This window comes from Plecotus auritus (genome assembly GCF_963455305.1).
Source record: "Plecotus auritus genome assembly, chromosome: 12".
NCBI lineage: Eukaryota > Metazoa > Chordata > Mammalia > Chiroptera > Vespertilionidae > Plecotus > Plecotus auritus.
The window spans coordinates 44532666-44548398 of NC_137778.1; the positions used below are offsets into that span (position 1 = coordinate 44532666).

Below are 15733 nucleotides of genomic sequence, written 5' to 3' on the forward strand. Positions count from 1 at the left end.
ACTTAACTCACTGCCTCCACCCACCCTTCCTCCGCTTTCTCCGTTACGGGGTCACCCAGCCCCCCAACCCCGAAGCCTCCGTCTCCTGCACGCCTCCCGCCCGCTTCGCCCTCTGCGTCCAGTGGGGACGGAGTTCTGTCGCTCCTGCTCCCAGAGGCTGTTCCTACGTGGACCTCCTCTCCCCGCCCCGTTCGCTCCCAGGTTCAGGCCCACGGACCTCCCTTAGCCTCCGATGTCTCGCCAGCACAACCTGCCAGGACAATAACCCCTCCCCGCTTCTCCCGTCTCGGCACCACGTGCCCGCACACCACCGGCCCGGGCAGCACTCGGTGATTCGAGGAGGCACTTCGAGGCCTGGGGATCTGTGTCTCCCTGGTCACTCACTGACTGCCTCTCCAACCTCACGTGGCTGAGGGCCTCCCGTCACGGCTGCTGTGCTCTGCACCGCCCGGCACGCATGCCTTCCAGCTCAGACCCACCTTTCCTGCTGTTCCCACTCGCCCTCTCACACTCTGCTCCCTCCCACCACCATCGCTCCCCAGGAAGGCTGGGCCCCCGCTCCCTGCCCCCCCCCCCGCCTCCCTCTTCTGCTCCAGCTGCTCCCCCGCCCGGGTGTCGTTCCTACACATGTTCCCCCTCAAAGGCACCCCTAGTTGTAAGGCCCGTGTTCTCCCGACAAGCGGCAGGTGACTCTCTTCCTCGTCTCTCCTTTGAAACCGAGTTTGCAACTTGCTTTGTGCAAGTCTTTTCTTCCTCCTACTGAACAACTTGCATCCGGCCGTGACTCAGTGGATAGAGCACCGGCCGAGTCCTGAAGGGCCCCAGGTTCGATTCCGGTCAAGGGCACATGCCCAGGTTGCGGGCTCAATCCCCAGTGGGGGCCGTGCAGAAGGTAACCGATCTATGATTCTCTCTCATCATGGATGTCTCCATCTCTCTCTCCTCCTCTCCCTTCCTCTCTGAATTCAATGAAAATATCTTTTAAAAATAAACTCCTATCTAATAAAAGAGTAATATGCAAATTAACCATCACTCCGCTACACCCACAAGTCATGCCCACCAGCCAATCAGGAGCGAGTGTGCAAATTAACCCAACCAAGATGGCTGCAGCCACGGAGCGAGCAGGAGGCTTGGGTTCCCCGGCAATGGAGGAAGCCAAGCTTTGCGCACACCCTGGCCGGCCCAGGCCTCCACTCAAGGCTACAAAGTTTCAATTATAGAAGATAAATAAATCCCAACAAAAATGGCTGCAGCCAGGGAGCAAGGAGGCGGCTTGGCTCCGCTCAAGGCTACAAAGTTTCAATTATAGAAGATAAATAAATCCCAACAAAAATGGCTGCAGCCAGGGAGCAAGGAGGCGGCTTGGCTCCACTCAAGGCTACAAAGTTTCAATTATAGAAGATAAATAAATCCCAACAAAAATGGCTGCAGCCAGGGAGCAAGGAGGCGGCTTGGCTCCGCTCAAGGCTACAAAGTTTCAATTATAGAAGATAAATAAATCCCAGATACCAAGGCCTCCACTTGGGTCGCAGGGGGGCGTGGCCAGCCTGCAAACCACCACAGACCACTCACCCAGGCCGCCCCACGCCCCAAGGGAACCCCCACCTTGATCCAGGACACCGTTCAGGGCAAACAAGCTGGCCCCCACCCATGCACCAGGCCTCTATCCTAATAAAAGAGTAAAATGCAGATTGACCATCACTCCAACACACAAGATGGCTGTCCCCATGTGGTCAAAGGTCCTGCCCCCATGTGGACACAAGATGGCCACCACAAGATGGCCTGCAAGGGAGGGCAGTTGTGGGCAATCAGGCCAGCAGGGGAGGGCAGTTGGGAGGGACCAGGCCTGCAAGGGAGGGCAGTTGAGAGGGACCAGGCCTGCAAGAGAGGGCAGTTGGGGGCAATCAAGCCTGCAGGGGATGGCCGTTAGGGGTGACCAGGCCGGCAGAGAAGGGAAGTTGGGGGTGACTGGGCCTGCAGGGAAGGGCAGTTGGGAGGGACCCAGACCTGCAAGGGAGAGATGTTGGGGGGGACGAGGCCTGCAGGGGAAGGCAGTTAGGAGTGACCAGGCCTGCAGGGGAGGGCAGTTAGGGGTGACCAGGCCTGCAGGGGAGGGCAGTTGTGGGCAACCAGGCCTGCAGGGGAGAGCAGTTAAGGGCAAACAGGCCGGCAGGGGAGAGCAGTTAAGGGCAAACAGGCTGGCAGGGGAGCAGTTAGGCATCAATCAGGCTGGCAGGGGAGTGGTTAGGGGGTGATCAGGCTGGCAGGCAGAAGCGGTTAGGGGCAATCAGGAAGGCAGGCAGGTGAGCAGTTGGGAGCCAGCAATCCTGGATTGTGAGAGGGATGTCCCACTGCCCGTTTAGGCCCAATCCCGGTAATCGAGGGGTCCCAGATTGGAGAGGGTGCAGGCTGGGCTGAGGTACACACCCACCCGTGCACGAATTTCATGCACCGGGCCTCTAGTAAGAAAATAAGTAACCACCATTAACTGATCTGGTGGAGAGGAGAGTCCCTGAGGCTTAGCGAAATCAACCACCCCAAACGACACCCCAGCCAGCGCACAGCCACACTGCGCCTTCCCAGCCACAGGAAGCATCACCCACTTCGCCAACAGGAGTCAGAACCAGGGAGAGGGAGGGTGCCCAGGGGAGGGCAATTAGAAGGGGTCTCGGCTCTGCAGCTGGGCAGACAGGAGGAAGGAAGTGCACTCAGGAAAGAGGAAGCATGTGCCAGACCCGGAGCGTGGCGGGGCGTGGGGGAGCGTGGCCAGTCCCCGGGAACCGAAACATTCAGAACTCAATATGCACTTGTGGGAACAGAAGCAGCAGACGAGGCCACTGAAGCAGGCAGGGGCGTGAAAACACAGGGTGCCAAGCCAAACAGCGGTGCCCGAGGACAATGCAGGGTTTAGCAAGAGAACAAGATCAAAGGGCAGGAACGCGGGCGGGCTGGCCTCGCTAAGATCCAGAGCCGAGAGTGAGGCAACCTGGCCCTTGCGCAGCCTGAGCCTTCTCGGGCGTAAAAGAGGGATAAGGAGGGCCGCGAGGCTGCGGGAGAGGGTCAGGCCGCCCCGCGCGGCCCGGCAGCTTGGGCGGCGTCCGGTAAGGGTGGCGGCAGCGTGAGCATGGCGCACTGCGATGCCCGCTGTGACACAAACACACTGGGCCCTGGCTGAGTCCTCCTGACGGGCGTGCGGGCGTGTCAACCACACGCACTGGACTCCCACCCAGGCTGCCGAGTCGGACGCAGTAGATGGATCTGCATGGAAGCAGCCAATCCCAGCCCCTAGCCGGTGTGGCCCAGTGGATAGAGCGCTGGCCTGCGGACCGAAGGGTCCAGGGTTCAATTCTGGTCAAGGGCACGTACCTCGGTGGCTGGCTCCTCCCCGGTCTGGGGCCTTCATTGGGGCACGTGCAGGAGGCAACCAATCGGTGTGTTTCTCTCACATCAATGTTTCTCGGTCTCTCCCTCTCCCTAAGAACCAATGGGAAAATGTCCTCAGGTGAGGATTAACAACAAGGAAAACAGCCAGAGAAGCAGGTCCCGGGAACAGCGGATCAAACGTTTCTGTGGCCCCACTGTGCGTCTAGCATTGCAGTACATGCACATACATGGACGTAGCTGAGACACGCTCTCCTTTCCTCATCGAGACGCGGCCTCCTCTCTCTGCAGCCTCACCCTGCGCGGGCTGACGCTTGCCCTGCCCTGTGGACGTGACCGTGGTTTCCCTGCGCCCCTTGCCCCCCCTGCCCCCCCTGCCCCCCCCTGCCCTTGGACCACTTCCATTCTGGGGGAACCCGATGACTCCTTGTCTGATCCAAACCCACCCTCAGGACCCCACCCCGGTTCCAGCACGCCTCCTCACAGCCGGTTCTAGAACTCTCCTCGGAGGACAGAGCCTGGGGGCATTACGAGCAGCTGGTGTGCTTGAGAGCAGGATCAGCAAGAGGCGGGTTGTACCTGAGCAGTTCCCCTGCGGGCGTGAGGGAGGTGGTGGGGGGGAGAACAGAGAGGAGAGAGGAGGGACAGGAGGCAGAGCACCTGGATCGCACACCTCCATACTGTTCATTTTTTAAAGATATTTTTACTGATGTCAGAGAGGAAGGGAGAGGGAGAGGGAGAGAGAGAAACATCAATGATGAGGGAGAATCACAGATCGGCTGCCTCCTGCACGCCCCCTACTGGGGGTCATGCCTGCAACCTGGGCAGGTGCCCTGACCAGGAATGAACCGTGACCTCCTGGTTCATAGGTCAACACTCAACCACTGAGCCATGCCGGCCGGGCCTCCATACTGTTTAAAGGGTACAATTCCCCTCATGTCGTCCAAATCTTCAGCAACCCTTCTGCTCCCCTAACCCTCCCACAGTTCACACCGAGGGTGAGTGTAGGCTGTACAGACGGGAGGAGGCCAGATCCAGGGATCTGGAGTCGGGAAGATCAACCAGAAGTGAGGGGAGAGGGGGGTCAGGCAGCAGAGTGGAGACAGCACCACCAGAACCAGGACTCAGCCAGAACCCGAGCCACGGCGCAGCGCCCGGCAATGCCAGCCCCGTGGCCGATGGGGTGGGGGGGGGGCCCTGAGGAGGCGACCGTCGCTGCAGTTGTGAAATGGGGCTTGAGAAACAGTCTCATCTGGATAAACACAAAGCTCGTGACCCCCACCCACACCTGCGTCCCGATGCCTCAGGCTCTCCACGTGGCACCAGCTCCCAACTCGAACTCGGCTGTCTCGCCGGAGGCCCCGCGCCGGCTCGGCCGCCCCCTCTCCCGCAGCCCTTCCCCCCCCCCCCCCCCCCCCCGCCGGGAAGCGCCTCAGGCCCTGTGGGCAGGTGGCCGCTGCGGGCTCTCTGCGAGAGGAGGGGCCTGGCTCGGCTCCAGGAAAACTCCAGGTGCAACATCAGCGCTGGCCGGTGTCCCGCTCGGCCTCCCGTCCACGCCACAGCCCCTGTCTACACGCCTCTCCCTGTCGGAGCACTGGAGCGGCTTCCCGCTGCCCCGGGGATGAGGTCCAAACGCCTCAGCGAGAGAACGGGCTGCCCCCGCAGCCTCCTCTCCAGCGGGCCTGGCTCCTGGCTCCGTTTTCAGCATCACTTCACCCCTTTAAGTGCCTGGTTCTCGTCCTCCCAGGCGTTCGCATGGGCCGGCGTGGCTCAGCGGTTGAGCGTCGACCTACGAACAGGAGGTCACAGTTCCATTCCCGGTCAGGGCACAGGCCCGGGCTGCGGGCTTGACCCCCAGTGGGGGGCGTGCAGGAGGCAGCCGATCCGATCCGTGGTTCTCTCTCCTCCTGGATGTCTCTCTCCCTCCCTCTCCCTCTGGCTTCCTCTGAGGTCACTGAAAGCCTCTGCCAGGAGGTCGTCACAGTGATTCGCGCTTTGCTGCTGCCGCGGGCAGAGCTGTAGGAAACGCAGGACGCCCAGACCTGCTCCTGCGTGCTCCCTCCCCCCACCCGCCCTGGCTCCTGTCCTCCACGCCCTGCCTGACTCCCGCACCCGGGGTGCCCTTGGCCATGGGGGGCTCTCTCGCCCTGCCCGCGTGCCGTCCGCCAGGCTCCCGGTGCCCGGCCTGGGGCTCGCTCACGGAGTCTCCCTCTCGCCGCGCAGTGAGGTCAGGCAAGGGGGTCCTTCCTCACTGCGACCGCTGATGGGACCGAGACCTGAAGAGGTCGAGTGACTCAAGAGGGAATAGGAAGGGCGGGCTGCGACGCAGGGAGGGAAGTCCGACCTCAGAGTCACGCCGCCCCATACCCCGTCCCGTGTGGCTGCAGGACCCCGTCCCGTCCGCCTCTGCGCTGCCCCGCCCGGTCCCGTCCAGCCTCACCCGGTCTTCCTGCCGGGCTCCGGGGCCTCCCGGCAGGGCCAACCCCGAGGCGGTCCTGACACCTGTGATGCCGAGCCCTGACCCTCTGGAGTTCGCCCCTAAGAACGCAGGCTGGCCGTTCAGGTGAGGCGGAGGCACTGCCCTTCGGAGGGAGAGGCCCATGGTGGCACCTCCTGGGCGAGAGGCGCTGAGTACTTCTGAAGGGAGGAGTGAGGCCACCCCTGAGAGGCAGGAAGGAAGGAAGGCAGGAAGGAAGGAAGGCAGGAAGGGAGGCAGGAAGGGAGGCAGGAAGGGAGGCAGGAAGGAAGGCAGGAAGGAAGGGAGGCAGGAAGGGAGGCAGGAAGGGAGGCAGGAAGGGAGGCAGGAAGGAAGGCAGGAAGGAAGGAAGGCAGGCAGGCAGGCAGGCAGGAAGGAAGGAAGGAAGGAAGGCAGAAAGGAAGGAAGGCAGGAAGGAAGGAAGGCAGGAAGGAAGGGAGGCAAGAAGGGAGGCAGGAAGGAAGGCAGGAAGGAAGGAAGGCAGGAAGGAAGGGAGGCAGGAAGGAAGGCAGGAAGGAAGGGAGGCAGGAAGGAAGGGAGGCAGGAAGGAAGGAAGGCAGGAAGGAAGGAAGGCAGGAAGGAAGGCAGGAAGGAAGGAAGGAAGGAAGGCAGGAAGGAAGGAAGGAAGGAAGGAAGGGAGGAAGGGGAGAGAGGAAGGAAGGAAGGAAGGAAGGAAGGAAGGCAGAAAGGAAGGAAGGCAGGAAGGAAGGGAGGCAAGAAAGGAGGCAGGAAGGAAGGAAGGCAGGAAGGAAGGGAGGCAGGAAGGAAGGAAGGCAGGAAGGAAGGCAGGAAGGAAGGAAGGCAGAAAGGAAGGAAGGCAGGAAGGAAGGAAGGCAGGAAGGAAGGGAGGCAGGAAGGAAGGCAGGAAGGAAGGCAGGAAGGAAGGAAGGTAGGAAGGAAGGAAGGCAGGAAGAAAGGCAGGAAGGAAGGGAGGCAGGAAGGAAGGCAGGAAGGAAGGGAGGCAGGAAGGAAGGGAGGCAGGAAGGAAGGAAGGCAGGAAGGAAGGAAGGCAGGAAGGAAGGCAGGAAGGAAGGAAGGAAGGAAGGCAGGAAGGAAGGAAGGAAGGAAGGCAGAAAGGAAGGAAGGCAGGAAGGAAGGGAGGCAAGAAGGGAGGCAGGAAGGAAGGAAGGCAGGAAGGAAGGGAGGCAGGAAGGAAGGAAGGCAGGAAGGAAGGAAGGCAGAAAGGAAGGAAGGCAGGAAGGAAGGGAGGCAGGAAGGAAGGAAGGCAGGAAGGAAGGGAGGCAGGAAGGAAGGCAGGAAGGAAGGCAGGAAGGAAGGAAGGTAGGAAGGAAGGAAGGCAGGAAGAAAGGCAGGAAGGAAGGGAGGCAGGAAGGAAGGCAGGAAGGAAGGGAGGCAGGAAGGAAGGGAGGCAGGAAGGAAGGAAGGCAGGAAGGAAGGAAGGAAGGAAGGAAGGCAGGAAGGAAGGCAGGAAGGAAGGAAGGAAGGAAGGCAGGAAGGAAGGCAGGAAGGAAGGCAGGAAGGGAGGCAGGAAGGAAGGCAGGAAGGGAGGCAGGAAGGGAGGCAGGAAGGAAGGGAGGCAGGAAGGGAGGCAGGAAGGAAGGCAGGAAGGAAGGCAGGAAGGAAGGCAGGAAGGAAGGCAGGAAGGGAGGCAGGAAGGGAGGCAGGAAGGGAGGCAGGAAGGGAGGCAGGAAGGAAGGGAGGCAGGAAGGGAGGCAGGAAGGAAGGCAGGAAGGAAGGCAGGAAGGGAGGCAGGAAGGAAGGGAGGCAGGAAGGGAGGCAGGAAGGAAGGGAGGCAGGAAGGGAGGCAGGAAGGAAGGCAGGAAGGAAGGAAGGAAGGAAGGAAAAAAGGCAGGAAGGAAGGCAGGAAGGAAGGCAGGAAGGAAGGGGCAAAGGGCGAAGGGGAGGCTCTCCTACGAGGCCTGAGCCTGAAGCGCCCTCTGGGTGGCTCCTCGGCCCTTGCAGATGGTTCTGGAGAGCCAGGCGGTGGTGGCTGCGGGGAAGGCTGCCTGTGGGGGGCAGACCTCCCAGCCCCTGGAGCTGCGAGCGGTCAGGGAGGGTCTGCTGGCCTTGGTAGGAACAAGCCGGGCGGCAGGAACTCAGCCGCTCAGACACCCAGGCACCCTTCAGCGGCATAGTGTAGGAGACCCAGTGTCCGCCGGACGGGGTCATCCTACGCACGGCCTGTGTCCCTCCACCTCTGACCCCTGCAGGGCTGGGGGCCACGCCTCCTCCTACACTGAGGGTCCCCCCTGTGCCTGGCCGCAGGGTCAGGGGACCAGCTGTCAGCATCTGAGAGGGAGCATTGCTCTGTGCCCCCAGAAGCCTTTGGTGGAAAACACCCTGGCTGGGGGGAGGAGTGGCCCAGCGCCGTGCTGAGCCAGCCGGGCGGGAGGTCTCATTGATCTCCTTTCATTGTTAACTAGAGGCCAGTGCACGAAATTCATGCACGGGGGAGGGGGGTGTCCCTCAGCCCAGCCTTCACCCTCCCAATCTGGGACCCCTCAAGGGATGTCCGACTGCCCGTTTAAGCCCAATCCCTGTGGGGATCGGGCCTAAACAGGCAGTCAGACATCCCTCTCACAATCCAGGACTGCTGGCTCCCAACTGCTCCCCTGCCTGCCTTCCTGATTGCCCCTAACCGCTTCTGCCTGCCAGCCTGATCACCCCCTAACCACTCCCCTGACAGCCTGATTGATGCCTAACTGTTCCCCTGCCAGCCTGTTTGCCCCTAACTGCCCTCCCCTGCAGGCCTGGTCACCCCTAACTGCCCTCCCCTGCAGGCCTGGTACACCCCCAACTGCCCTCCCCTGCAGGCCTGGTCACCCCTAACTGCCCTCCCCTGCAGGCCTGGTCTCTCCCAACTGCCCTCCCCTGCAGGCCTGGTCTCTCCCAACTGCCCTCCCCTGCTGGCCATCTTGTGGTGGCCATCTTGTGACCACATGGGGGCAGGATCTTTGACCACATGGGGCAGCCATCTTGCGTGTTGGACTGATGGTCAATCTGCATATTACTCTTTTATTAGATAGGATGGGGGGCCTAGAGCTTCACGGGCTCAGGATGGAGACACGGGAGAGTCGGTGGCCAAAGACTCAGGAAGAGAGGCCAGGCTGGAGGGGGACACGGGCCCCAGAGGCCGCGCTGGGTTCACAGCACTTTTCGGGGGGCACGGAGCTGCGCGAACATTTCCAAGGCGAACGCCCGCCTCCTCCCGTCCCCGGGGGGCCTGCCAATCAAGCGGTTCCAAGAGCTGCCTTTCCAGGCTGGCGTTTCTCTGCCACACGGTGCCGGCCAGCACAGCCCACGGCTCCGAGACCGAGACGGGCTGCTCGGGCAGCCTGAGGCTTCCGGCAGAAACGCCCGTCCAGCGGGAGTGAACAAATGGAGGGAGGACGCCCGGCCGGCGGGGCTCCGTGGCTGAGCGGCGACCTGGGAGCCAGGAACTCAGGGTTCGATCCCTGGTCGGGGCACAGGCCCGGGTTGCGGGCTCCATCCCCAGTGGGGGGCGTGCAGGAGGCAGCCGGTCCATGACACTCCCTCATCATGGATGTCTCTCTCTCTCCCTCTCCTTCCTCTCTGAAATCCATGAAAACATATTTTAAAAATAGAAACAAGCAAATCGAGGAGGATTACCGATGAACAGAGGGCACCTGTGTTGGTGAAAGACGAGCAGGATGGTACCGTGACCGAGAGCGGAGAGAAGTGCCCGCTGCCGGTCACACACGACCCCCGGAGGCGCGACACTGACCTTGCGAGGGCCCGTCCGTGTGCTCCATGGGCTCACCCCTGGTTCTCGCCGTGCTCTCCGCCCGAGGCGCCTTCTTCCCTGAGTAACATCCCCGGGGCCGCGAGCCACGTGAGGGCCACAGCAGCCACAGCGGGTCCGGTCACGGCGCCAGCAAGGGGGTCGCGCGGCAGAGCCTCGGGCTCCTCACCTGCAGGGGGGGGGGGGGCGAGGAGAGCACCGAGGTCACCGGGGGGTCAGGAGAGGTGGCTGAGAAAGGACGCAAGTGCCTCTTGGCGGGTGGCAGGTGCGGCCGGGCACGGGAGGGCCGGGGTTTGTGTCACACGAAGTCGAGGGGAGGGTCTAGTCCAGCCGTGGGCAAACTACGGCCCGCGGGCCGGATCCGGCCCATTCGGCTGTTCTATCCGGCCCGCGGAGCCGAAAGAGCAGAGGGTTCTCTTGCTCTCCGCTCCGCTCCTTCACCAGCAGTGGTGTTAACATGACAACGTCGGGAAACACGGCCGCAGCTCCTCCTTCTGAGCGGGCGGATTTATATCCCCCATTCAGTAGAAGGAACAACCTCTCCATCTTCCAGAGGCTCCTTGTAATGCCCGCGGACGCGTCCCCCGACATCACCCTGGGAATGCGGAGACACGTTATCGTGGTGATGTGGGGAGACACGCCCCTGGAGAGCACAGGATCAGAGCATTAGCTAAAAAGGAGACCAACAACACTGTTCCCACTGAAGTGGATGTTTTAAAGACCAAAAACCTTTCAACCCAGTCTACATTGCCATCTCCATCTACATCCCGGGCATAATTTGGAAGTTGCACCGAAGAAAATGTTTAATTTACTGTTTACACATTTTGTTCTTTTCTATTTGTTTTAGTTTTAAATTATTTTATTATATTTAAGTTTAATTTGAAAGGCTTTTGTACCTTTCCTTTGTTAGGCAATTTTATTTTGCCTTTGCCATCTTCAATATAAGGTATGTTATTGTGCTATGATTCCTCCATTTTTTGAAGTTTCAAATTATAATAATTAGTGTTTACATTCTTCTTGTTAAAATGTTTGAAATGAATAAAACTATTGAAATATAATAAAAAAGAGACCGTACCCTTTTATGTAATGATGTTTACTTTGAATTTATATTAGTTCACACAAACACTCCATCCATGCTTTTGTTCCGGCCCTCCGGTCCAGTTTAAGAACCATTGTGGCCCTCGAGTCAAAAAGTTTGCCCACCCCTGGGTCCGACAAGAGTGAAGACGCAATGTGCGTGTTCCTTTCTTTTTTTAATTATATTTTTATTGACCTCCTGGTTCTTGCGTCAATGCCCATCCGCTGAGCACGCCAGCAGGCCACGACTGTGCGTGTCTGCGGAGGACACAAAGCCGTGGCGGCAGGAAAGGGGGTGCGACTCGGAATCAGAAGGGGCAGAGGTGCCACGAGGGAGAAATGCGGGCTGGGCCGCTGCCGCCGGGGCTGTGGGCAGGGCGGGCCGGGTGAGCACGAAGTCGATCCCCGGTTCCCGGGAGGAGCCCGGGGGGGGGGGGGGGGGGGGGCGGAAGTGGGATTGTTCCCGACCTCGTTCTAGGTCTAAAGGGAAACGCAGCCACGGCCCTACAGGAGCGACGGCGGCTGGGCCGGCGTTGGGAACGAGGCTGACGTGGGACGGCACGTGCCAGGATCCACTGGGCAGGTGTCTTAAAAGGAGACCTGAACGTCTTGTCGAATTGGAAGCTGAGAAGGCAGGTGTGGCTCACAGGCCTGAGGCCAGGGCTTTGTGAACACGTCTGGAAGGGTGGGTCTGAGACACACGGACACGGAGTGAGGGAATTCGTGTCTGACAACAAGGCTCGAGTCAAGAGCAGCAGAGCCCTGGCCAGGCGGCTCGGTCGGCTGGAGCACCGATCCGTGCACCGAAAGGCTGCAGGCTCCAGTCCCAGTGAGGGCACATACCTAGGTTGCGGGTTCGATCCCTGTGTACAGGAGGCAACCGACGGATGATGTGTCTCTCTCACATCCATGTTTTTCCCTCTCTCTCTCTCTCTCTCCCTCTCTCTCTCTTCCCCCCCTTCCCTCTCCTCTTCCCCTCTCTCTCCCTCTCTCCCTCTTTCCCTCTCTCTCTCTCCCCCTCTCTCTCTCTCCCCCTCTCTCTCTCTCTCTCTCTCTCTTTCCCTCTCTCTCTTTCCCTGTCTCTCTCTTTCCCTCTCTCTCTCTTTCCCTCTCTCTCTCTTTCCCTCTCTCTCTCTCTTCCCCCCCCTTTCCCTCTCCTCTTCCCCTCTCTCTCTCTCCCTCTCTCTCTCTCTCTTTCCCTCTCTCTCTTTCCCTCTCTCTCTCTTTCCCTCTCTCTCTCTTTCCCTCTCTCTAGAATCGGTGCAACATATCCTCGGGTAAGGATAAACAAAGAGCAGTATATATGTACACAGAGACACACATACATACGTCTGTCTGTACCTCTAATCTGGCGCCCTTGTACTTGGAGAAAAAGCTAGAAAACAGAAAAGCTATTCTTGACTGGCATGTGAAAAGCCACTTTTTCAAAGTCCTTTTCCTCCCGCTTGGTTTGAGCTGCATAAGTGGGAAGTGAGCAGAGTGCCGCTCACACCCCGCCTTGCTTCCAGGGCACGTGCGGCCTGGCCGCCGCGGAAACAGCTGTGGACACTTCCGATGGCGCGGGAAGACGGAACAGGAACCTGGCCGAGAACCGCCTCCCATTCCTGGCCTCGTGACCCCGAGCAAATGCCACGACCTCCCCGACCCCTGATGTCCTCGTTTACAAGACGCGGTCACTGATGCTGCCTCGCGGGCTGCCGTCAGAACGAGGCCACGCACTGCTGTCCTAGGGCCTGCGTAGAGCGAGCTCCCAGTGAACGCCCAGGGAGCATCGAGCAGCCGCCTGGCCTGCGGGGTAGCGTCCCAGAGCGGGAAGGGGCTGGCCCGGGAAAAGGCCGCGACCTAAACACCCACTAGCACTTCTGACCAGGAGAGAAGTCTTGGCAGCCACTAGGGTGACCGTCTGTCCCCGCCCACCCGACCCTGCAGACCCCCAGCGGACAGCATGCAGCCAGCGGACCCAGGGCCACATCCCGTCTCGGGCCCCGGCCCCGACTCCCTCCCAGGCCGCCCCTACCGTGTCCTGGGCCAGCTCAGCGCTGATCACAGAGGCCTCCCTGGTGCTCAGGGAAGAGCCTGAGTCGTCTTCACCCGCCCTTGGCTGCCCTCGTGAAGATGGAAGGCGGCCGGGCTCTGGCGGGAAGGGGCCAGCGGCCAGGGTCCCCAGCGACCCAGCCTCCGGGGCAGCCCATTGTTAAGTCACTGCTGGGTGGCAGCTGTGGCTCCTCACCCTGCACCCAGGGCTGGGCCAGTGCGCGCCCGAGGTGCCGGTGGGACTGGGCGGAAACGGATCACCCCTATCACTTCAGTCCCCACGAACCTCCAGGTCGCCATCACCCTCCTGGCCCTTAGCTCTGCAGGTCCTTGTAGACCTCCCCCCGATCTGACCCACTCCGAGCCCTCACCACCCTTCAAACCCTCTCACGGCACCCTCCGGACCTCTCTGTCCATGACCTCCAGTCCACCTCCCTCCTCCCTGCAGGCTCAACTTTCTTGTCAGGAACACGGAACGTTCTGACTCTCGCCTTAACCCAAATAACCCAGGACTGCTCACAGGCCTGCTGCTCCACCCTGTTGATTCTCTGCATCTACTGGCACCCTCCTAACGCCTGGTCACCCCCGTCATCCAGCTGCAAGTCATGCCGATTCCCCTGCACAAAGGCAATGGCGGTGGCAAGGGGACGGGGCAAGGAGGAACGCAGGGCCTAGAGCAGGGGTGGGCAAACTGTTAGACTCGAGGGCCACAATGGGTTCTTAAACTGGACCGGAGGGCCGGAACAAAAGCATGGATGGAGTGTTTGTGTGAACTAATATAAATTCAAAGTAAAGGAACGGAGGGGAGAGCAAGAGAACCCTCCGCTCTTTCGGCTCCGCGGGCCGGATAGAACAGCCGAACGGGCCGGATCCGGCCCGCGGGCCGTAGTTTGCCCACGGCTGGCCTAGAGCCTAGTGACGTGTAAGATGCCTGGCGTGGGTACTGCCTGGGTCGGTTTACAAATCCACCTCACACACATGCTCTCCACAGCAATCCACACGCTCTTATTTGCCTACCCATCCATCACCTCCCTCCCACCCTCCTCCAACTTCCTCCTCGCCAAGAGGACGCCCCTTCTGTGCAGCACCCGCCCTCCAGCACAGGACCAGGGACGACAGGTGAGTTGTCGGTCATGTCATCCTCCACCCTAACCCCAGCCAGCTCGAGGTCACATTCCTTTACGAACAGGTGACACCCATAATGCCAGAAGGACAGAAAGAGAGTCTGCTGTGAGGGCTTCTGGAAGAGGCCTCCTCGCCCTTCGGAAAAGAACCCGTGACAAGAGGACCCCACTTTTGGCTCTGGAGACTGCCCTGTCTGGGTGCAGTTTCTGAGACCGCTCACATCTTCCCGGAAGGAAGAGGGGCGAGTGTTTCCGTTGAAGCCACTGCTGGGAACGGCAGAGTGGGCAGATGGAAGAAAACTACACCCCGAGTTATACTGTTCCGTTGGTTTTCGTACTGTGTCAGGGGCCCTACCTCCGCGCTTCCAGCGATGTGTTTGGAAGCCCAGGGGATTCTGATTGCATCAAATCTAAGGGGCACTAGCTTCAAAGCCCACCACTATAAACTTTCTCCACCTCTAACTCGTCTTAGGGAAATCCTTTCGATGCTATAGAATCCATCTCTTTGTCTGTAAAGAGGGGAATATTTGCCTGATGGCCTGAGGTGAGGATGTAGGGTTGAGGGTTAATGATGGAAGACGGAATATGGGCGTGCTGGAAAACGATACTCCTTGTCTCACCTCCAGGCTTATCGGAGACCAAGGACAAATGACACTTGGGGGGAAGGGGCTCCTGCAATCTTAGTATTGTTCTATGGCTGCGATGTGGGTTAACCAGACATGAAGATAAGCCCAAGTGGGATAGGGGAGGTGCCGGCTGGCTTTGTGTTAAGATTAACCGAATATTAATTGCAGGTCGATGCCTTCTCTATCGGGCTACCGGGAGCCACCGAGCTTCCACTCCTCTCAGGATTGTGGCTTACGTGACGTGATCACCCTCATGTGATTACTGTGGTCACATGGTTTGAGATCTGTGGAGACGCCTAGAAAAGTTAAAAGCAATCGTGCTGAGAAAGACCAGATTTAGACTGCTGACCAGGAGAAAGCATATAACCCTGCCAAGGACTCCTTGGGGTTCTCTGGGCCCAAATTCGACATCGGAGTCTAGCGGCCACTGTTTGCAAAGGCCTCCCAGGCAGGATGCACACGGGAGGAAAAGGCGTGGACTGAGTGGCCAGCCTCCTCCACTGTGTGCTGCCAGCTGAGCCCACCTTATAAAGGAGTGCCTGGAATCATACTTCCACCAATGGGCTGAGACCTGCTCCACACAATCAGAGCTGAACAACTGTATCTGTACTAGAGGCCTAGTGCACAAAATTTGTACACTGGGGGGGGGGGGGTGTCACCTCAGCCCAGCCTGTACCCTCTTTCAGTCCCAGAGCCCCACGATTGATCGATGGATTGCCCCACAGAGGGAGGCCCCGCCCACCTGCTGCAGTGCCCTGGCTGGTGGCCTGGGCCTCCCTCTGCAGGGCAATCGATGACGAAGCCCCCCCCCCTCCCAAATCCATCACCCTGCAGAGGGTGGCCTGGGCCTCCCTCTTTGGGGAAATCATGGAGCGCCCACCCCTCCATGGATTGCCAGTGGCCTGGGCCTCCCTCTGCAGGGCGATCGTGGGGCAATGGTAGGGCCCCCAACCAATTGCACCCGCCTTGGCTGGCCTGGTACCAGTGCCTGTCATAGTGTGGTCATCTGATGGTTGTTCTGCTGTTCAGCCAATTGGTCGATTTGCATATTATGCTTTTTATTATTATAGATTTGCATCTTTACTGAGCAGACCAATCAGAGCAGCTCCATAACAACCAATCAGAACCCATGATCCCAACCAATCGGGACAGTACTAACTTGACCAATCACGCTGGGCAAATTTGAGTTCCTCATTTGCATAAAAGTGGGCCAATCAGGAACCAGAGCAGTACTTTATGAAAGGCAGCCTCCCCTTTGCCTCCAGTGGCACGCGTATGGTTGCCACTGGAG

General features: G+C 59.8%; 1 protein-coding gene across 2 annotated transcripts in view; it reads right to left on the reverse strand.

Annotated features, from left to right (window-relative positions):
* LOC308237465 (TLC domain-containing protein 4-like) overlaps positions 1–15733 on the reverse strand; it is a 48092-nt gene that overhangs the window by 31577 nt on the left and 782 nt on the right. For both annotated transcript variants that reach the window (XM_080648173.1, XM_080648182.1), the window contains exon 2: positions 9564–9750. In XM_080648173.1, coding sequence (XP_080504299.1) covers positions 9564–9591 — 28 coding nt within the window. In that variant the 5' untranslated portion in view covers positions 9592–9750. The remainder of the gene's footprint in view (positions 1–9563; positions 9751–15733) is intronic.